Genomic DNA, 22,604 nt, shown 5'->3' on the forward strand with positions numbered 1-22,604 from the left:
AGAAAACCAATTTACAATTTTAGTTCCTCACACCAACCAAGAGGTTTAGGGAAAATGCTAATTCCATTTAAACCTGAAAAAAAATTGATTTAAAGCAACTTAATATGGGATGGAATAATAAACATTGTTTCTGTAACAACCTGCCCCTTCTGATACGCAAACCAAAGTTAAGTTTCCGACCTGTTCGGTGTTACAACAAAAACAAAAGCCCAATTCCTGGTTTGTAACATGGGTGGTGGCCCAGACCATGTTGAGGTAAGTACGTGCCTCCTTTTCCAGTGATCTGGTTGCCCTTCTCATCTTGACATTCCAGTGTCAGGCAGGAAGCTTTTGGCAGATCCTTGTCTTTTTTGTACTCTGGGGTATTTTTTAAAGTTCAAAGTGTGTTTTTAAACTGATAAATATTAAGAACTATTAGTAGGAATTAATTAGGGTTAATAAAGGAAAGATCATTAATGAAGATTAGCCTTAACCTTATTTAATGGTAGAGAGAAGATGGGATCTGATATTTAAGAACATTAAAACTGTTTTTGTTAGAATGATTTAAGAGTTTGTTAAAGAAAGAGGTAGATCTGGCTGTGGAAAAAAAAAGCAGGGTCATCTAGTAGGTAGGTAGCACACCCAGGGCATTTACAGGCTTTCGTATTAGTAAGTTTTTGCCTTTCCTAGGTTGTGATTAGTATAATTTAATTGTTGTAGCAAACGTATACCATAATTTTGGGGATGAGGTTGGCGTGTGGTGATAAGGCAGCAAGTACAAGTTTACAGTAGCAACACAACATCCCATAGAAAAGCAAGAATCACAGACGGATCTCAGCAGTGTTTCTTAACCTATCTTTCTCCTCCTCAGAAGCCTTTTAGACATTCTTTTCTTAATCAGCCCATTATTTGATCTGAAATATGCAAGGAAATTTTGTAGGACACTGAAGAAGGGATGTTTTAAAGAGAATAGTAAGAAATCTGAGAATAAACAAGTTCATCAGCTATTGAATTTTCTATACATCACTCTCTCTGGCTCATCTGTTCTTTACTTTGGGTAAAGAGTAAAGGAGTAAGTCATGTAGAAGGGAAGAAGCCTTATTAACCTTACAGCATGGAAACTGCCCGTTCTCAGTCCTCTTACTGGCCTCTGCAGTAGATTCCTGTCTCCTTCAGCTTAGCAGTGAAACTAGACAATGCATTTGGCCTGAATCAAATGTTTTTCTTTGGTATAAATTTGTCCCATTTGTTGAAGATCAAGTAATAACAGTAGGGACACAGCTCCGGCCTCGTTGAGAAAAAAGCTGATTATTTCACCTATCAGTACAGAAGGCAAGTAAATATGGATTAATAATAGTAATTCCTTTCAGGGAAAGTATTTCTCAACTCTGATTTTAATGTTATTTTTGATGAAATTATAAGATTGACTATAAAATTTTTTTCCTCCCACTTTGAAAGTGTCAACTCACTTTGTCCTGTTTTCGGAAGGTTCCTGTGAAAGGAATAGGAAGTACATGGGAAATTAAGCCAGTAGCCTCTGCCTTTTTCCTTGCAGGCCCCAGTAGGGATGGCACCATCAGCGAGGACACCATCCGAGCCTCTCTCATCTCAGCAGTCAGTGACAAGCTGAGATGGCGGATGAAGGAGGAAATGGATCGTGCCCAGGCAGAGCTCAATGCCTTGAAACGAACAGAGGAAGACCTGAAAAAAGGTCATCAGAAACTGGAAGAAATGGTTACCCGTTTAGATCAAGAAGTGGTAAGTAACTCATTGATCAGTTGCAATTTTTAGATATCTACACCTTGGTTACCCTGGAAGTTGTGGGTCTAGTAAGAGAAAATTCTGCATGTCTTTAAGCATTTGAATTTAGCTTCTCTATAGCTTTGTTAGAAACGGAGCCTGTGTTTGCAGTTTGGTGTTTGGGAGCTGGAGGGGAATTAGACCAGTTCTTGGACCAGCTTCATCCTGTGGGACAAGGTTTGAAACCAAGGACGATTGTTTCAATGCTTGATGTAACCAGGAAATAAGAATCTGAGAGAATTCTAAGCCATGATGAAGATCTTCAGACCACGGGTTCACACTTAAAGGTCAGGGAGCCCTTGTACTCAGTCATCCGTAGTGTATGCAGCCTTTAGCTCGTAAACTTCCTCACATTTTTATCAGACTGTTGTGCCCATGTGACTTAATGATGAAGCACTAGCATAATTTAAGTGCCAGTTTCACTCACCACTTTTCATTCCCATGCAGAAGTTATTCCAACAAATGTGTCTGAGGACTCTGGGGACAGTGGTTTGTGTGTGCCCATTAGTCTCACAGAATGGTTCTAGTATGTAAAGTCAACTTCACAGTAGTAGCCAGCGATTTTTAAAAGTTCAGGAAATTGACAGCAGTACAATTCTGAGCCCACAAGCACCACCTACAATATCTTGTAACTAAAGTTCAGGTGTTTGGGGTTCTATCGATTAATCTTCTGTATAGACAGAGGAAAGTTCCTTCTCTGTAGCAGCTGCCAATTTGTTTGGAAAAAAAGACCTCTTTTATGATTTTCATATAAGGAACCTCCTGCTAGAAGGTATCTTGTCTGGTGGCTTAGTTTGTAACATCATTTGTCACTAATAAGTAACAAGCTTATCACTGTCACTGGAAGTGCTCAGCTCAGGGTATTTTCAACATTGTTCTGGGACGCCTGGGTGGCTCAACAGTTGAGCATCTGTCTTTTGCTCAGGGCTTGATCCCAGAGTCACTGGATCAAGACCCACAGGGAGCCTGCTTCTCCTTCTGCCTATGTCTCTATCTCTCTCTCTGTCTCTCATGAATAAATAAATAACATCTTAAAAAAAAATTATTCTGGGCAGCCCGGGTGGCTCAGCGGTTTAGCACTGCCTACAGTCCGGGGCATGGTCCTGGAGACCCGGCTCCCTGCATGGAGCCTGCTTCTCTGCCTCTCTCTCTCTCTCTCTCTCGATTAAATAAATAAAACCTTTTAAAAAAAATTTATTCTGTTCTCAGCATGTTACATCACCCCTCGTCCCCTTTGGCCAGTATATTATTTGAAACATTAATCTCAACCATGAGTTGTTTTAAGTATTGCCTTTTTATTTCACAGGTCTGTTTTGGTAAAGTTGAGTTGTAGATTTTTGACCAGCAGATAATTATGTACAGTAAGTATAAAGTCCTCATGCTTGGACTGTTTTGTTTTCAGGCTGAGGTCGATAAAAACATAGAACTTTTGAGAAAGAAGGATGAAGAACTCAGTTCTGCTCTGGAGAAAATGGAAAATCAGTCTGAAAACAATGATATTGATGAAGTTATCATTCCCACAGCCCCACTATACAAACAGATCCTAAATCTGTATGCAGAGGAAAATGCTATTGAAGACACTATCTTTTACCTGGGAGAAGCCTTGAGGCGGGGAGTAATAGATCTGGATGTCTTCCTGAAGGTATGTCTTCTTCAATCTGCTTTCCAGGATCTCAGAACTCAAGTTTTAGAGGCACTGACCTTGAAAGCCACAAACCAAGTGGGTTTTCCTTGTAGGGGAAGTTAAAACTCCTTGTGTTCCCAAAGTGAGGGAGTGAGATCTGTGGCTGCAGCTCCCACCCCCCCAGGCAGCATGAAGCTGCATGTAATTCTTCTTACTACTGTGCCAGAGGGGGGCGGTTAGGAGATACAGTCAGATTGCTGTTGGTTCTTTCAGGTCATACACCATCTAAATTAAGATCACTGACTGACCCACCCATTTGGGATTCTGTTTTGTTTTTTTCTTCTTAATTTTCTTAGAATTGCATGATTTTAGACCCATCTTCCTAGATCAAACAGCCCCGCAAAGTATTGGGCTGCCCTGCTCGTACCAGAGAGTAGTTCCTTCTTGTTTCCGGCTTAATGCTATTATACAGACGTGAAGATGTAATGAGCTAGTTTGGGGTACCATTCTCTGTTGGGTCATGAAAAGCATGGTTTTAGGAATAGTAGTGGCCACCCTTTGGATATTTGATCCAGCTGCTGCTGGTGCTTCAGTAAACATGCAAGGCTGGTCAGGTCACTTAACTGATCTTGTCTTTCTCACTCTGATTAAGTGGCCAAATCAGTCTTGGACCTGATGCAAGCACACGAATGTCAGGGTATAAGTCAGAGAGCCAAGACTCCCTTTCTCTGTCCCCTCCTTGGGTTCCATAGCTTAGGGAAAGGTGCACCCAGAGAGCCAGAGATATATGCTGTTGCTAGGCAATGGCCAAAAGCTGGTTTATGCTGCTCATTCCCCTGCTTTTTGACAACTGGGGATAGTTGTAGTTATCATAGTTTTATGTAACTTTCATCAGGATCACAGTTCAAGTTTCCCTGGTATCTTGGTATATCTCAGGATATAGTTCAAACTCCCAAGCCAGATCCTGTAATGTGATGCTTTCCCTGTAATGTGATCCTTCATAGGGTCTTAGAAGGGAACTTTCCTTAACACAACCTGCCAGCATCAATCGAGTGAGTTTAAAAAGCCAACCAAAAGAAGTATTGGTTCCAAAGGAAGGTTGATAGGAGTTTAGGATTCTTAGATCCCATCTAGGTTACAAACTGTCTGATACTTCGTGCCTGAGTCAAATCCATTCTAAACTGTTGAAACTTTTTCCCCCCTCCCAGCATGTGCGTCTTCTGTCCCGTAAACAGTTCCAGCTGAGGGCACTAATGCAAAAAGCAAGAAAGACTGCCGGTCTCAGTGACCTCTACTGACTTCTCTGATATCAGCTGGAGATTGAGCTCTTCTTAAAGCATTCTTTTCTTCTCTTTCTTTCTCTTATCAGTAGGTGCCCAGAATAAGTTATTGCAGTTTATCATTCAAGTGTAAAATATTTTGAATCAATAATATATTTTCTGTTTTCTTTTGGTAAAGACTGGCTTTTATTAATGCACTTTCTATCCTCTGTAAACTTTTTGTGCTGAATGTTGGGACTGACTATGCTAAATAAAATTTGTTGCATAATTTTTCTCTTTATTGAACGTTTTTAGGAAAAATTAAAGTCTTACTAATAAGAAGCTCGATTTTTGATTTATCAAACAGCATAATATCCATCAAGTTAAAATTTAGCATTATTTATTCTGTAACATATAAAGTAAACTCTGTTTAATATGGGATATACCAGATAAGACATCTAACTTTTTGAGGAATTTGAGTGACTTTTTCTGTGAAAGGTCCTAGGTGGTACCCTCCTACCAGTCCTTGCCTAGATTTGTTACCTTTCTAGGCTTGACTGAAGCAGAACCAGCCATCTTTCTACATGGGCCCCTTGTTTTCATCAAGAAGAAAGGAAGAGGGTGGCAAGTGGTAAGCTATACACCTGAGAATTTGTTACGTAGGAAGCTAAAAGTGCCTACATGCTTTTATTGTCACTTGAAGTCCGTCTTCCTGGTGAGTGAGTGAGTTTGTAGCCAAGTTTGTAACCACCAGTGAGCTGTGGTTCATGCAGATCTCATCTAGGTAGAATAGAATTTTCTCTGTCAAAATGAGGTAGAAAATTCATGAGGTTACAAAGAAAGGTACAATTTAAGATGTTTCAAAATACTTAGGAAGCCAGGCAGCCTACTCTAATACTTCTTTCCAGAAAAGAATGCCCACCTTGGTCCCAGTCATCACTGAAGGGTTTATACAGTTTAGATCTTTTATAAAAATTACCAGAATAGGGGTGCCTGGCTGGCTAAGTCAGTGGAACATGTGACTCTTGATCCGGGGGTTGTGACTTCACATTCCATAGTGGGCGTATTGATTACTTAAAAAAACAAAATCTTAAAAAAATTATCAAAATAAAAGCAAGGCCAAATCAAGGTTTAATTTAGTATTAGGATTGGAACTACCATTTAGTTATTTTTGTGTATGCATGCATTTTGACCTTGTAGAGAAAGTTACAGGTTTTTTATAGTGTATGAATGAATAGGTATCAACCAGCCAGAACAAAAGAATCAGAAACTCTACAAACACATTTTACACATATCATTCTTTGAACACATCATTCTTTATAAAGAATATATACACACACACACACACACACACACACACACAAAAACAGGCAAGAGCTAGTCACATAGGAATTGTAAAAATGTAAAAATTATAAAAATGAAGTATCATCCAACATCTGGATGCTCAAACAGGAATTTAAGTTGGTTCAAAATTTTGACGTATCTAATCCTATAACTACTATCTCTCCTTCCTTAACTTCAAAATGGAAGCTTTAAGCAACTTTAAAACTTGGCTCCTTCAGAATTTCCCAAAGAGTTTCTGTACTCTTTTTCAAAGGAGCCTCCTCTTTGCGGGGGTCAGCTTTATTACCGTTACAAGATCTTTAAAACCCTTCTCTCCCAGGACATAAGAAACACTAAGGAATACTTCTTTTATTCCACTGAGGCCCTGCAAGTAAAGGTTTAATAATTCTTCCTTTTCTTTCTTCTAACAAAGGTCTACAACATGAAAAACAACAGTTGCTGGGTAAATGAGTATTTAACAGCTTTATGGCAGAAAAACAGACCAAGAGGACAGAGAACAATTTAAAACAGATGGTTAGACATATTTTATTTTTCAAATTCACCAGCCCTCTTTCCACATGGGCCCCAAGCTCTGGCCATTTTTGCTGAGAACCACTCTCCTTTTCCTTTCTCCTTACCCTCCAATCATTTCCTATCAGGGAATCACTTCAAAATTTCAGTTACTTTATTCCCAATGATATGAGTCCATTTGGCTTTAACCTGTCACATTCAGAGTTTTACGTTAGGCCTCAACTTCCCCTTCTCCAGGAGACTTGGAGTACTTTTGTAACTAGCGATTCTTTCTTAGGTCTCTCCATTGGACATAATTGGAACTCTTAGGGAACAACTCAAAATGGAGCAAGATCTACCCTCAATGGTTCCCAATATTATCAGATATTTGTAGAGTTAAACTTTTATGTAATTGAATGTAATAAATACCAGGACAAAGGTCTACAAAGATAAGCCCCTCTACCACCACCACCACCCCTTTCTCTATTTTAGCAGCAACAAAGAATAGGTTTTAGGAAAAGACACAAGATCAACCTCAAAAAGTAATTGTTCCTCACAAATGTTCTTTTATCCCTATTTTATGTTAATGTTAAATGGTTTTTCAAACATAAACATCCTACCTTACTTACAGTAGAAACTGGATGTACTCTCCTAAGGTTCTTCAAAATACTTTCCATTAAATCAGCTACAGATAGGGTTACATGCCAAGAAGTATATCCTTTCTTTTTAATCATCTCTTAGCCACTGTGGAGTTAGAAGAAATCATGAACATAAGAAGTTAACTTTATTTGTTTATTTTTAAATTTTTCTTTATTTATTCATGAGAAGACACACACACAAAGAGAGAGAGAGAGAGAGAGGCAGAGACACAGGCTCCATGCAGGGAGCACGACGTGGGACTCGATCCCAGGTCTCCAGGATCACGCCCTGGGCTGAAGGCGGCGCTAAACTGCTGAGCCACCGGGCTGCTCAGAAGTTAACTTCAGAAGAAATAATTGTCATTGAACATCCATTTTGTGACAACCTATCTTGACAGTGCCACAAAACTGAAATGTTTCCATGAATTTCCCCTAGAAATTTTTTCTTTCCCCTAGAAATTTCTTACAGCAGTTGGTTATTTAAGGTAAACAGTCCTGAGGATAAGTACAGAGTTACAGAAATTAATATGAAATCAATTTTACAACTATATAACAATTTGAAAAAATATATTGTCAACAAGAGAGTACCTACAGTGTTTAGGGGCAGGCTTAGTAGTGAGTGAGATGGACTCAGTCCCTGACTGCTTGAGAATTTATAACCTGGTGAATATGATCACACAAAAATAAAAGAAAATGCAAAACTGACATATTACCTGGCAACTACTTTGTGGACATTTCCCACTGCTCAGGATCTTTATCAGTTCCAAATATAAATTCAGGTCCTTCGGAGAGACCCCAGCAAACTTCATTCCACATTGGAACTGAGAAAAAGACACCAAAAATTCTTTTTATTACACGGTATTATATGACAGGGCATTTTTTTAAGTATTAGCAAAGCTGTTATAATTGCCCTAAGTGGTTTTCAAATAGGAAGGTTCAACAGAACTATCAGATTCAGATGTCTTAAGTGTTGCCCCAAATCCACTAAACTAAAATCTCTCTGGAGATAGGGCCTATCATCTTGGCAGAGATTCTCCAAACACGAAAGTGACAGTTTTATTTTATTTTTTTTGTAAAGATTTTATTTATTCATAGAGACACACACAGAGAGAGAGGCAGAGACACAGGCAGAGAAGAAGCAGGCTCCATGTAGGGAGCCCGATGTGGGACTCGATCCCAGGTCTCCAGGATCACGCCCCAGGCTGCAGGCGGCACTAAACCGCTGCGCCACTGGGGCTGCCCAAAAGTGACAGTTTTAAACTTGGAACTACAGATAAGTTTTGACCTTTATATGAATGGATTTCAAGGGTTCTTAGAAAAAACAAAGGAAAAAAAGGACTACTCTCACCATAGCACGCCTCTTCCCTGTAATCTTCTCCAGCTAATATGAAGAACTTGTGGGGTGCCTGGGTGGCATAATCAGTTGAGTGTCCTATAACACTGTTAACTACACTGGAATTAAAACAAAAACTAAAGATATAAATAAGTTTAAGGCTAAAGGATGGAAATTTATACACCATACAAATGTTAACCATTAAATGTTAATGTAGTTCTATTAGTATCAGACAAATTTTTTAAGTTACTAGAAACAAAGGGATATTTTAAAATAATAAAGAGTAATTCATCAGTAAGTTATAACCATTATAAACATAGGCCCTTAAGATACATCAAGCAAAACTAAGGTAAAAGTAAACAACTCAATAATAAAAATCGAAAGTTTCAACACCCCACTCTTGATTATGGATAGGACTATTCAGGTAATCACCAAAGAGCCAGAAGACCTGAACAGCCAAATACTACCAACCAATTAGAACTAAGTGACACAGAACCCCCAACAACAGCAGAATATATATGCTCAAGGGCACATGCAATCTTTTCCATGCCAGGCCACAAAATAAATCTTAACAAATCTCAGAGAGTTGAAATACAAAGTATATTCTCATGCCAGAATAGAAATCTGAAAAAAAAAAAACATAAATATGAAAAATACACAAATATTTGACAAACAACACACTCCCCTAAGTAATGAGTGAGTGGTTCAAAACAAAATCTTAAGAGATTCTTCCTCCCATTGCCAAGTTATACAGAGGCAGAGGCTCAGGTGCCATGTAAGTTTTGCCTCCACTCATAACCTACTGCCAAGGCCTAGGAAGGCACTGCTGCTGTTAGTGGATGTTAATACGGCTTCATAAGATGCTGAAGGCTGCCCTCATCAACAATGGCCTAGCATGTAGAAATAATCAAGATGCCAAAGCCTTAGAGAAGTACCAAGCCCATCATCTTTGTGTGTTCCATCCAAATATGAGTGTGTGTGTGTGTGTATACACACAAACTTTGGTGACTCTCTTTTGTGCTGAACACCAAATTAACCTAATTAGTCTGTAAAAGTGATAGAGGGAAAACCCTATAAAGTTGCTGTTCTGTGGTAGTTAAGGACTATGCCATAGAATCTCGGGCCAAGCATGTCCTCAAGGAGTACTTCAAATGCAAGAAAAATTTAAAAACTTAGCTCTTATTCCTCAAAAGAGGGGGAAAATATTGAGAAATATAAAAATACTTGAGACAAGTAAAACAAAAACACAGTATACCAAAATTTATGGGATGCAGCTTCTCAGAGCCTAAAAGGAAACCAATACCTGTAAATGCCCATTACCAAACAAGATTCCAAATCAATAACCTAACCTTCCATCTTAAAAAATAAGAAAAAGAAGAGCACACTAAACCCAAAGGAAAGAGAGGAAAAGATAATGAAGATTAGGATGGAAATAAAAATGAAGCAAAATACAAAGTCAATAGAGAAAAAAAAACTGACATCGAAAGGGAGTTCTTTGAAAAAATTAACAAAATTAAAAAGCTTAGGCTGGCCAAGCTAGACCAAGAAAAAGGAGAGAGGAATCAAATTACCAAAATCAGGAATGAAAGAGGGGATTATTACTATTGACCTCAGAGAAATAAGATTATATGGAAATACTATGAACAACTAGAAGCCAACAAATTAGATAATTTACATTAAATGGGTAAATTCCTAGAAAGACACAAACTATGAAACTAACAGAAATAGAAAATCTGAATAGATCTACAACAAAGAGATTAAATCAGTAACTGGGAAATCTTCCAAAAGCAAAGCCTGAGCCCAAGTGCCTTCACTAGGGAATTCTAAACATTCAAACAATACCAGTCCTTCACAGACTCTTCCAGAAAATGGAAGAAGGGATACTTCACTACTCATTCTATGAAGACAGTATTACCAAAAGGTAAACAAAGACCCCCCTGGAAAACGTTTTTCCTCAAGAATATAAATGGGAACGTCCTCAACAAAATGTTAGCAAACCAAGTCAAACAGCATTAAAATGGATTATAAATAATGACTAAGGGAGATTTATCCCAGAATTGCCTTAACATCCAAAAGCCAATTGGCATGATACATTAATAAAGTACAAAGAAAAAAAAAGTCTCGAGACAAAAAGCATTTGACAGGGCATCTGGATGGCTCTCAGTCTGTCTTTGGCAGGGTCCTGAGATTGAGCCCTGAGTCAGGCTCCCTGCTCAGTAGGGAGCTTGCTTCTCCCTCTTCCCCTGCCCACCCCCTGCTCACTCTCTCTGTCAAATAAATAAAATCTTTTTTTTTAATGGCACTTGACAAAATCTCCCTCTCTGAAACCTTTTAAAAAAGCATTTGACAAAATCCACTATTCATGGTAGAAATCCTCAACAAACCAGGAATAGAAGGGAATATCCCTAATAAAGAGTATCTATGAAAAACATTCAACTTACATTATCCTTAAATTGGAAACTAAGATAAGGATGCCCACTCTCACCACTTTTATGAAATACTGTATCGGAGGTCCTAGCCAAGGCAATTATGCAAGAAAGAAAAGCTATTCAGATTAGAAAGGTAAAATAAGACTATTATTCACAGACAATATGATTTTGTATATAGAAAATTCTAAGAATCGGGATCCCTGGGTGGCGCAGCGGTTTGGCCCAGGGCACGATCCTGGAGACCCGGGATCGAGTCCCACGTCGGGCTCCTGGTGCATGGAGCCTGCTTCTCCCTCTGCCTATGTCTCTGCCTCTCTCTCTCTCTCTCTCTGTGTGACTATCATAAATTAAAAAAAAAAAAAAATTCTAAGATTCTACTACCTAAAATCTAATCTAAAAATCAAAAGAAGTGGAAGATTTGTAGGCCGAAAACTATAAAATATTGCTGAAAAGTAATTAGAGAAGTCCTAAATAAATAAATGGGAAGACAGCCTATGGACATCAATCAGAAGATTTACTATTATCAAGGTAGAAATACTACCAAAACTATTCTACAAATTCAATGTACTCAAAAAAAAAACAAAAACAAAACAAAAAAACAAATTCAATGTACTCTTTATCAAAATCTCTGCAGGCTTTTTTGCAGAAATTGACAAGCTGGTTCTAAAATTCATGTGGAAATGCAAAGGCCTCAGAAGAGCCAAAACAATCTTGAACAAAGTTGGAGGAGTAACACTTTCTGATTTCAAAACTTACCACAAAGCCAAAGTCGCTCCATAGTATTTGACACATCTAAATACTATGGAGTGACCCTTCATAATATGTTATTTTAACTAAAGAAGAGGATGGCTGGCTCAGTTGGAGAAGCATGCAACTCTTGATCTTGAGGTTGTAAGTTTGAGCCCCACATTAGATGTGGGGAATACTTAAATAAAATTTATTTTTTAAAAAAGAGGATGGAGAAAAGTGTACATAGAAACAAAAATGTTGGGATCCCTGGGTGGCGCAGCGGTTTAGCGCCTGCCTTTGGCCCAGGGCGCGATCCTGGAGACCCAGGATCAAATCCCACGTCAGGCTCCCGGTGCATGGAGCCTGCTTCTCCCTCTGCCTGTGTCTCTGCCTCTCTCTCTCTCACTGTGTGCCTATCATAAATAAATAAAAATTAAAAAAAAAAAAAGAAAAATGTTTTATAAACAATAAAAATTTTAATAGCTACTTATTTAAAATGTAGGGTAAAGGGAAAAGAAGACAGATACTTCTTGTAGCCATGTAAATATTTAATAAAATTATCAAACAAAATTTATTTTAAAGATTTTTATTTATTTATTCATAAGAGACACAGAGAGAGAGGCAGAGACACAGAAAGAGAAGCCGGCTCCACGCAGAGAGCCTGATGTGGGATTCGATCCTGGGACTCCAGGATCACACCCCGGGCCGAAGGGAGGCGTTCAACTGCTGGGCCACCCAGGCATCCCATTTTTTTTTTTTAAAGATCAAACAAAATTTAAATAACAGTTCCTCAATATCAAAAATTAGATGCATAAATGTAATCACATACTCAGTTTTGTCCTACCTGCAGACAAAATCTATTCCAAATGACTTAAAAATACAGTAATTTGACTGAATATCCCAGCCCAGATTTTTGAGCTCCAGACTCAATCAGCAACTTGTTTGGTATTTCTTCCTGAACGTCTTCAGATATCTCAAATTTAACATGTCTCAATTGGAAGTCTTGATTTTTCTCCCTGCAACCCAACACCCTCTCCTTTCCTGACTCCCACCCCCTTAAAAGCATCCAACCCAAGTAAATGCAAGCCACCAACCAATCAGTTGCTCAAGGAAAAAAAATCCAGAAGTTATTTTTTATTCCTCCCTGTCCCTCACTACATACATTCAACAGTCTTGCACATTTTATCTCCAAAATGTATCTTGAATTTGTCCACTTTATTCATGCACTAGTGAGGAGCTGTACAATTCTGGGAAGTCAGGTGGTAAACTAGAGTGCTACTTTCTCTTCTGCACCCTTAATAATCTAGAAAACTGCTCAGATATGAGAGCCTTTAGAATGTAAACTTCAAAAGTTGTATGATTAAGCAAATTATGTTTTCATATGTGCTAGTGTTTAAGGAAATCATTATATAGTACATATACACTGATTACAACTGTGCAAAACACATGTTACTTTAAAAGATCAGAACACATTCTGGTTATTATATCAATTCAGAATTGAAATGTTTTCTTCAGGGCACCTGGTAGCTCAGTCTGTTAAGCAGCCAACTCTTGATTTCGGCTCAGGTCATGATCTCAAGCTCCTGGGATCGTGCCATGGGCCAGGCACCATGTTCTGTGGTAAGTCAGCTTGAGGAGTCTCTCCCTCTCCCTCTCCCCCTCCCCCTTGCTCATGCTCTCTCCTTCTTTCTAAAAGTAAATAAGTATATTATATATATATATCTTTAAAAAATCTTTTTTCCTACCAAGTTACTAAACCCACTCCCATCCCACAAAAATTATTCACTGAACAATCAAAACAAGCTGACCTGGATTGGAAACAATAATCAGTTTGCAGCATGGACTGTACTAGATAATACTGAGAATCATTCATTTAAACATGGACACATTTTGCTGGACTAAATCAAGGTGTGTTTCTCCTTTTATCTGGTGTGCACCTGCTGTGATAATCACTATGCTGGAGTTTGCAGTGACAAAGTAATCTGGGGGAAAATTTGAATAGAAAACATATTATGGAAGAAAACATCTGACATTTAAGTACACATTTCCTGTTGGGCTCAATCACCACAGTTTACTGAAGAGTAAGCTTCCTTAGATCTACTATGCCCATAGCACTTCACTAAGTTTTACTAAACTTCAGTAAGTTTTCCTTGCACATTTTTAAAAAAAGATTTTATTTATTTGACAAAGAGAGAGCAAGTGACAGAGAGCACAAGCAGAGAGAGCAGCAGGCAGGGAGAGAGGGAGAAGCAGGCTCCCTGCTGAGCAAGAAACCCAAAGCAGGGCTTCATCCCAAGACCTTGGGCGCCCAAGGCAGACACTTAACCAACTAATCCACCCAGGAGCCCCATTCTTTGTACATTTTTGAGAAACCTCCTAACATATCTTCTGTACTTCATAGAGTAAGAGGTCAAAATGTATATTAGTCTAGTAAGTGAGAATATTTATGTAAAGAGAGAAGTGGTGTGAAAAGGTCCTGAAGGGAGATCTTTGTTCATTCATTTGTTTCAAGTAATTATCTCATGGGTACCAAGTAAATAGAGTACAGTTGTGAAGAACTTTGGCTTTTGATGGGGCACCTGGGTGGCTCAGTGGTTAAGAGTCTGCCTTCAGTGCAGGTCATGATCTCAGGGTCCTGCGACTGAGCCCCACCTTCTGGCTCCCTGCTCAGCAGGGAGTCTACTTCTCCCTCTCCATTTGCCCCTCCCCTCCCACTTGTGCTCTCTCTCTCTCTCAACTAAATAAATAAAATCTTTAAAAAACAAAACAAAAAAAGGAACTTAGGCTTTTGAGTCAAATAGAACTGGGTTCAAATCCTTACTCCATTTTATTTAACTTCAGTTCACAGATGCATCATCTGTAAAACCTCACAGAGTTGTGCTAAGGATTAAACAATATACATAAAGTGCTTAGCTCTAGCACAAGTGTCTGGCATAAAACAGACAACTGATTAATAACTGTTATGATAACTACTATTACTGCTGCTCACAGGACTCAGTCTGGTGCTGTAGGAAACCCTGAAAACAAATGGAAGTAAAATCTAATGAAATCAAAACAAGAAGAAAGAAAGAAAAAAAAAAAAAGAAGAAAGAAAGAAAAAGAGAGAGAAATAAAGAAATCTTAACAAGATGTTTTAAATGTACAGAGTAGGGACCAACCAGCTTTATAAGAACTGAGGAAGTTTTCATAAAGAGAAATAAAGATGATTTTCTTATTTACTCATGTAGCATTAGAATGTTTATAGTACTGGGGATCCCTGGGTGGCTCAGCAGTTTGGTGCCTGCCTTTGGCCCAGGGCACGATCCTGGGGTCCCGGGATCGAGTCCCATGTTGGGCTCCCTGCATGGAGCCTGCTTCTCCCTCTGTCTGTGTCTCTGCCTCTCTCTATCATGAATAAATAAATAAATCCTTTTAAAAAAAAGAATATTTATAGTACTTAACTATGACATTGGGGCAGCCCCGGTGGCCCAGTGGTTTAATCCCGCCTTCGGCCCGGGGCATGATCCTGGAGACCTGGGATCTAGTCCCACGTCGGGCTCCCAGCGGGGAGCCTGCTTCTCCCTCTGCCTGTGTCTCTGCCTCTGTGCCTCTCATGAATAAATAAATAAAATCTTTAAAAAAAAAAAAGAAACTATGACATTAACCTTTGCTAGAAACAATGTTTGGCATTTTCATGAAAAGACTGCCATTTTGAAGATCCATTGTCTCACCAATTTGCCTTCAATATCCACAAAGGCAAGTTCATCACTCAAGCCCTAAAAGAAATTAGTCAAAAGCAGGGGGCAGGGAGTAAACCTCTTGATTAAGTGGAGAATGAAAGAAAATTCTTATACCAGCAATCTACTGTACCTTTTGAGTTATTAGACTCAAAGAAGACATAATATGTTCAACATTTCATGATATAAGAGTCCAAGCCACGGGTGCCTGGGTTGCTTAGTTAAGCATCTGCCTTCTGCTCAGGTCATGATCCCAGGGTCCTGGGATCCAGCCCCATATTGGGCTCCCTGCTCAGGGAGGAGAGTCTGCTTTTACCACTTCTGCCCTCCCCTCTCTGCACTAACTTTTGCTGTCTCTCTCAAATAAAATTTTTTTAAAAATTAGAAAGTCCAAACCAAAAGAGATTCAAGTTACAAAGAAAGTTTCAGTTCACAATTAGGAATTATAAAAACAGAATTTTTTTTTTAAGATTTTATTTACTTATTCATGAGACACACAGAATGAGAGGAAGAGACACAGAGAGAGGGAGAAGCAGGATCCCTTTGGGGAATCCGACGCAGAACTCAATCCCAGGACCCTGGGATCATGACCCAAGCCAAAGGCAGATGCTCAACCACTGAGCCATCCAGGTGCCCCCAAAACAGAAACCTTTTAGTAAATAGATGGGTCTCTGCAGGTAGTGAATACCTCTTTAAGCTGAGGCCGCACAGTGACAAAGCAGAGATTCCGTAAAAGGAATTTCTCATCAGACTATGAGCTCCTTGAGAAGAGGAAGTATTTGTTCTCCACTCTGGTGCTTAGCACCTACCTAGCACATAGGAGCTCAATAACAGTTTTTTAAATAAATGGATTCAAATATAAGGTCTTTCCAAACTTTATAGTTCTATAATCAGGTGATATTACCTGCAAAACAGTACTATATATTTCTAGCATGCTACTTTATATGTAAGAAAGGAGGGAAAATAATATATTTGTATTTGCAAAAGAAACACTTGGAAGGTACACAAGAAACTAATTAACTAATTAAATAGGTACCTATAGCAGATGTTGGGGGGAAGGCTGGATGAAAACTGGATGAAATATATACTTCACCATGTATATCTGTTTATATTACTTTTATTTTGTAACCTTGTATCTTTTGAAAAGAAATGTTTTAAATAACTACAAATTTTAAATAACTACAAATATTTTTTAAATATTTATTTGAGAGAGAGCAAGAGAGATCAGAAGAGGAAGAAGCAGACTCACCACTGAGCAAAGAGCCTGATGTAGGGCTTCATCCCAAGACCTGAAGGCACTTAAGTGACTGAGCCACCCAGACATCCCTACAAATTTTAAATAACAAAAATATTCACTGAAAAAAATGACTATACTTAGAAATAATCATCTACAATGTAAACATATGTTCAACTTATATTATTGGATACCTTACATTATTCTAATTAATAGAAATCCAAAACCAAGCACTTTAAATTTTAAACTACATCATAACTGATTAGCTTAGAAGTCTAAATTCCAACACAAGGGAAATATTGATTTTTGCTGAATGAGATGCCAATGCTTTCTGAGTACTCTGAATTATTCAGTGATTGTACTAAGTAGCAGAATTCTATAGTATCAATAAAACCATCTTTGAAAAGCTAATTTTAAAAATGCACTGAACTCTACTAGCAACAAGCATACCCAGCACCCAGATCCTGGTTTATATAATCCTATTCTCCAATAACAGGAACTAGAGATTCCTGGAAAAAGGCTGATTTGGGCCTGGAGCAGAAAATATACCAGTTGAAAAAGCTGAAACACCTTATAGTGCCAGAGAGTAAGGAAGTACTCAAAACAAAAGCCCTATGTCAATGGGACATGTTAAAGGTACACAGTAGCCAATGGAATAAGCTTCCAGTGGCCAAAGCTGGAATAATGTGTGAAATAAATTCAATGAAGACATATGGGATTATGACCCAAAATATGAAATAAAATCCATGAATCCATACTAATATTTACAAATGAATTAACAGGGTGGAAGAAACAAATCTCCCATGCAGAATTCCAAAGAATTTATGAAGACACTCCACCCTCAGAGGGAACATAACTCCCTTTTTTTAATAAAATTTTTTAAAGATTTTATTTATTTATTCATGAGAGACGGGGGAGGGAGGGCAGAGACACAGGCAGAGGGAAAAGCAGGCTCCTTGCAGGGCGCCCAACATGGGACTCAATCCCAGGTCTCCAGGATCACGCCCTGGGCTGAAGGCAGCGCTAAACCACTGAGCCACCCGGGCTGCCCAACTCCCTACTCTTTAAGTGTGAACTGCACATATAGAACTTCCTTCTAAAGAGTATAGTATGGAAAGGGGAAAAGAAAAGTAGAGAAACCTAACACAACCTCAGCCAGGTGACTGAAGGCAACATCAACTATGATAAGTCACGTTTACAGTACGTACTCTGGTGAGGTGATGAAAATGGCACTTTACCTCTGTGTCTTCCTCCCAAAAATCTATAACCTCAATCCAACCATGAGAAAAATACCAAATTCCAATAGAGGGGCATTCTACAAAATACCTGACCAGTAATCCTCAAAATTACGTCATCAAAAAAAGTCTAAGAATCTGTCCCAGTTGCCTTTTTTCCTCTGGGCCACCAATATGCCATCTAGACTGAGGAAGACCCAGAAACTTCGGGGTCCTGTGAGCCATGGCCACAGCCACATCAGCAAGCACTGGAAGCACCCAGGAGGCCGGGGTAATGCTGGTGGCATGCATCATCACAGGATCAACTTTGACAAATATTACCCAGGTTACTTTGGAAAAGTCGGTATGAGACATTACCACTTAAAGAGGAACCAGAGCTTCTGCCCAACTGTCAACCTTTATAAACTGTGGAACTTAGTCAGTGAGCAGACATGGGTAAATGCCACCAAAAACAAGACTGGAGCTACTATTATCGATGTGGTGCGATCGGGCTACTACACAGTTTTGGGAAAGGGAAAGCTCCTAAAACAGTCTCTCATCATGAAGGCCAAATTCTTCAGTAGAAGAGCTGAGGAGAAGATAAAGGGTGTGGGGGGTGTCTGCGTTCTAGTAACTTGAAGCCACATAGGGGGAGGTTCATTAAATGCTAACAAATGCTTTTCAAAAAAAAAAAGAAAAAGAAACTGTCATAGTCTAGGAGGAGCCTAAGGGTACATGATGACTAAGTGTAATGTGGTATCCTTTGATGGGATCCTAGAACAGAAAAAAAAACATTAGGTAAAAAACTAAGGAAATCTGGGTAATGTATGGACTTCAGTTAATGATGATGTACAGATGTTGACTCATAAATTATGACAAATGTACCACATTATGTTAATAACTGGATGTGGGGACACCTGGGTGGCTCAGGTTGGGCACCTGCCTTCACCCTGGGGCATGATCCTGGAGTCCCAGGATTGAGTCCCACATCGGGCTCCCAGCATGGAGCCTGCCTCTGTCTCTCATAAATAAATAAATAAATCTTTAACAAATAATAACTGGATATGAGGGGGCACCTGGGTGACTCAGTTGGTTTAGCATATGCCTTCAGCTTGGGTCATGATCCCGGGGTTCTGGGATCCAGCCCCTAGTCGGGCTCCCTGCTCAGCGAGGAGTCACCTCCTCCATCTCCTTCTGCCCCTCCTCCTGCTCTCTCAAATAAAATCTTTTCTTAAAAAATTTAAAAAATAACTGGATATGAGGTAAAGATAAAACTCTGTACTATCTTTTCCATTTTTCTGTAAATCTAAAACTGTTCTTAAAAAAGAAGGTCTAGGGATGCCTGGGTGCCTCAGTGGTTGAGCATCTGCCTTCAGCTTGGGTCATGATCCTGGGAGTCCTGTGTCAGGCTCCCTGCTCAGTTAGGGGCCTACTTCTCCCTCTGTCTCTGCCCCTCCCCCTGCTCATGTTTGCTCTTTCTCTCTCTCTCTCTCAAATACATAAATTTAAAAATAAATAAACTATGTTGTTCTGGGGATCCCTGGGTGGCTCAGCGGTTTAGTGCCTGCCTTCAGCCCAGGGCGTGATCCTGGAGACTCGGGATCGAGTCCCCCTGCATGGAGCCTGTGTCTCTGTCTCTCTCATGAATAAATAAATAAATCTTTTTTTTAAGGTATTTTAAACTCAATGTCTCTGGACACTTTCCATATTTATAAAAATCAAGGTGGGTAGAATATCCGCTCTCTGCATTTGCTGCCCAGTACTTTCTTCCTCTTTACACGCATTTGGCTTTTTTCTTTCATTCAACTACTAAGTGTCTATTATACTAGGCATGGTTCTAGACTTGGGATACAGCAATAAATGGAATAAAGATTCTTGCCCTCATAGATATCACATTATAAAGTTTACATACTGATATAGAATTCCGTAACTTTCAAAAACACTGCTGTTTACTAGGTTTGTACCATAAATTTCTGCCAGTAAAGTACTAAACAATTCTTACTGACAATTCCTTCCTTATCAGCAAGGAGTGATTTAAGGCATGGCCACCTCCTTGGGGCCCCTGGTGGCTCAGTTGGTTGAACATCCAACTTTTGGTTTGGGCTCAGGTCATGATCTCAAGGTCCTGGGATGGAGGCCCAGGTGAGGCTCCACCCTCAACAGAGAGTCGGCTTGGGATTTTTTCTCTCCTTCTGCCTCTACTCCTCCAGGAAGGGAGGGAGGGAGGAAGGAAATAAAAAAAAAATAAAAAAGAAAAGAAAAGGCAAGCCAAGGCAGAAGGAAGGAGAGAGGGAGGGTGGAGGGAGGGAGGAAGGGAGAAAGGAAGAAGGGAAGGAAGATAGATATCACTACTTCCTTGAATGAAAGAAGTTGCCAAGGCTATAGCCAAGAAAGAGAGATTAAAGTGAGCCTTAACCTGGGGCTTTGTAGAGCCATTGTGCACCACATCTTCTAAGACATACAAATGCTATAGTTGTCAGCATCATAGAACTCAAGCTCTAGGAGCTCATAGCTATTTCCTTTTTCTTACAGATAGGACTCAATCCCTCCCAAAAAGAACCCTCAAAGCAGAGATAGTAAATACACCTTTTACTTCAAGGTTTTCTGTACGTATTATCTGTATACTTGTCTATTCATGCAACCTGCCTTTTTTCTTCCTTTGTAAAACAGATTTAATCATTAATTTGGGGGTCTTATTAGATAACATAAAGCATATTGTTTTCAGTATTGTTGATACTGACAACAAATGTATTGGTTTTAATGTATATCCATTCTTCATTAGCAATGATGACACTGCTGATAAAGGCATTATACAGTTGATAGAACAAAATGAGTCATTGGGAATTCATATGACTGGACAGAGGCTGACATTCTTAGTGTCTTAAGGATACTTATGTCATCTAGCACCAATCCTTTATATCTAATAATCATACCAAGATTAAAGTACAGGAAGGTAGCTTAAGGACATTTAACATATATTCAATTAATAAAAGCAAAGTATAGCTCCAAGAATTTATTATTATTTACTAAAACATTATGGGTTCGAGAACATTATGTGATGTTCTTAGAAAGGGGTCCGAATCTTTTTAGTTCCATGTCTAGCCATTTAACAGGAAGCTAACTTTATCTACTACATCGATACTAAGAACTGAATATTAAAATTAATCTAACAAGGGGGTAAGGAAGAAGGGAAATAAAGACAGAGGCTAGGAAATAGGAGACAGATTTTTTTTTTTTTTTAGTATTTTATTTATGAGAGACACACAGAGAGACAGAGGCAGAGACACAAGCAGAGGGAGAAGCAGGCTCTAGCAGGGAGCCCGACACGGGACTCGACCCCGGGTCTCCAGGATCACGCCTGGGGCTGAAGGCAGACACTAAACTGCTGAGCCACCCGGGCTGCCAGGAGAGAGATTTTTAAAGGAAAAAGACTATTGTATTTGGTACTCATAGGACACCCACCACAACGGGGTAGTGCACTTTTTTTCTGTCACCTATTTCTTCAGTGTAGGGTGTGTGTGCGCGCTGTTCCCTAGTCAAGCAGGGGTACTTCACATTGTGATCACATGAGCGAAAGTGAAATGCCGACATTCTAACACATAGGATACGGTAACAAAAACTAGGAAAAGCAGCCCCCTCTGGGTGAGACGATTAGAAAAGTGACCTTTTCCTCTGGACTAGGCCGGCAGGGACTGGATAGGGCCCCCACTCACCCCCTTAACTGGATACAACCTGCACCACCGTATCAGCACCTTTACATCCCCAGGAGGGAAACTTGGTTGACCCTAGGGCACAGCGCACGTAACTTACTCTTAGTAAGATGTTGATGGGCAGCCCCGGTGGCTCGGCGGTTTAGCGCCGCCTTCGGCTCAGGGCCTGATCCCGTGGTCCTGGGGTCCCAGGATCGAGTCCCACGTCGGGCTCCCTGCAGGAGTCTCTGCCTCTCTCTGTGTCTCATGAATACATAAATTCTTAAAAAAAAAAAAAAAAAGTGTTGATTGCACAGGCCAATACTGGAGATCTTACTGCGACCCTGAGCCTCCTGTGAGGTGAAGTTCTTAGCTCACGCTGGACAGCCGCCACCTCGGAAACCTACCGCAACGCCGCTCCCAGAGAGAGGCCGACGGAGACCGCCGGGTCCCACTGCGCAGAGGTGCCGCAGACCCGACAGGGAGCGGAGGAGGGGCGGGGGTGAGGAGAAGGGCGCTACAGCTAGGGCCTGAGGAGGAGTGACGGCAAGGCGGCCCCGCCCCCCTCCGCGCCCCGGCCTCACTCTCCCCGCAGCAGCCCGGCTCTCACGCGGCGCCTCAGGCTCGGAGCCCACCGACGCCAGGCGCGCAGGACTTCCGGCCGCACGCACGCACGCACGCACCCGGGGCGAGGGGGGGGCAGCCGCTGAGGAGGGAGCGGACGCTCTGCGCGGGGCACAGCCGGCCGACGTCCGCAGAAGGTCGCTCCCGCGGAGCCAACGCTCGGCTGGTCTGCAGGACTCCCGCACCCGCTCACGGCTGCCCCTCGAGACACACGCGGAGAGAACGGAGGGAAAGGGCAGAAAAGTCCGAGGCCGCACGGAGGGAAACTGTTGGCGGGAGGCTGCGCAGGCCACGCCCGCTCGAGTGGGCCTCGCGCCTGCGCCTGCTGCCCGTCACCCGCGCCTGCGCTTCGCCCAGCTCGAGCGGGCCTCGAGGCGGCCTCGCGCACGCGGTGCGGCTGCCCTCATGTGCGCCTGCGCCGCCTGTCACGTGCACCCGCGCCACGCCCAGCTCGAGCGGGCCTCGAGGCGGCCTCGCGCACGCGGTGCGACTGCTCTGATGTG

The 22,604-nt window shown here is 40.7% G+C and overlaps 1 protein-coding gene, 1 long non-coding RNA gene and 1 pseudogene across 12 annotated transcripts in view; 2 read left to right on the forward strand and 1 right to left on the reverse strand.

Moving 5' to 3' along the window:
• TSG101 (tumor susceptibility 101) overlaps nt 1-4,951 on the forward strand; it is a 42,241-nt gene extending 37,290 nt beyond the window's left edge. Inside the window, exons 8-10 of the mRNA XM_077866262.1 lie at nt 1,535-1,737; nt 3,182-3,421; nt 4,612-4,951. Of these exons, the coding sequence (XP_077722388.1) occupies nt 1,535-1,737; nt 3,182-3,421; nt 4,612-4,701 (533 nt within the window). The 3' untranslated portion in view covers nt 4,702-4,951. The remainder of the gene's footprint in view (nt 1-1,534; nt 1,738-3,181; nt 3,422-4,611) is intronic.
• LOC144294560 (uncharacterized) lies at nt 1-22,132 on the reverse strand. Of its 11 annotated transcripts, none has more exons than XR_013361920.1 (8): nt 21,885-22,132; nt 21,599-21,759; nt 16,590-16,666; nt 8,482-8,585; nt 7,847-7,954; nt 7,116-7,239; nt 5,344-5,442; nt 1-3,480 (listed from the first exon to the last, which is right to left on the reverse strand). It is a non-coding gene; the product is annotated as an uncharacterized LOC144294560 (long non-coding RNA). The 11 variants fall into 11 exon arrangements; XR_013361918.1 differs by having other exon boundaries at nt 5,344-5,463; XR_013361914.1 differs by adding an exon at nt 13,433-13,606 and having other exon boundaries at nt 3,218-5,463.
• Nucleotides 14,687-21,019, forward strand: LOC144294558 (large ribosomal subunit protein uL15 pseudogene; annotated as a pseudogene).
• Nucleotides 22,133-22,604: the final 472 nt, after the last annotated feature.

Source organism: Canis aureus, chromosome 23 (genome assembly GCF_053574225.1).
Source record: "Canis aureus isolate CA01 chromosome 23, VMU_Caureus_v.1.0, whole genome shotgun sequence".
In the NCBI taxonomy this organism is placed as follows: Eukaryota; Metazoa; Chordata; class Mammalia; order Carnivora; family Canidae; genus Canis; species Canis aureus.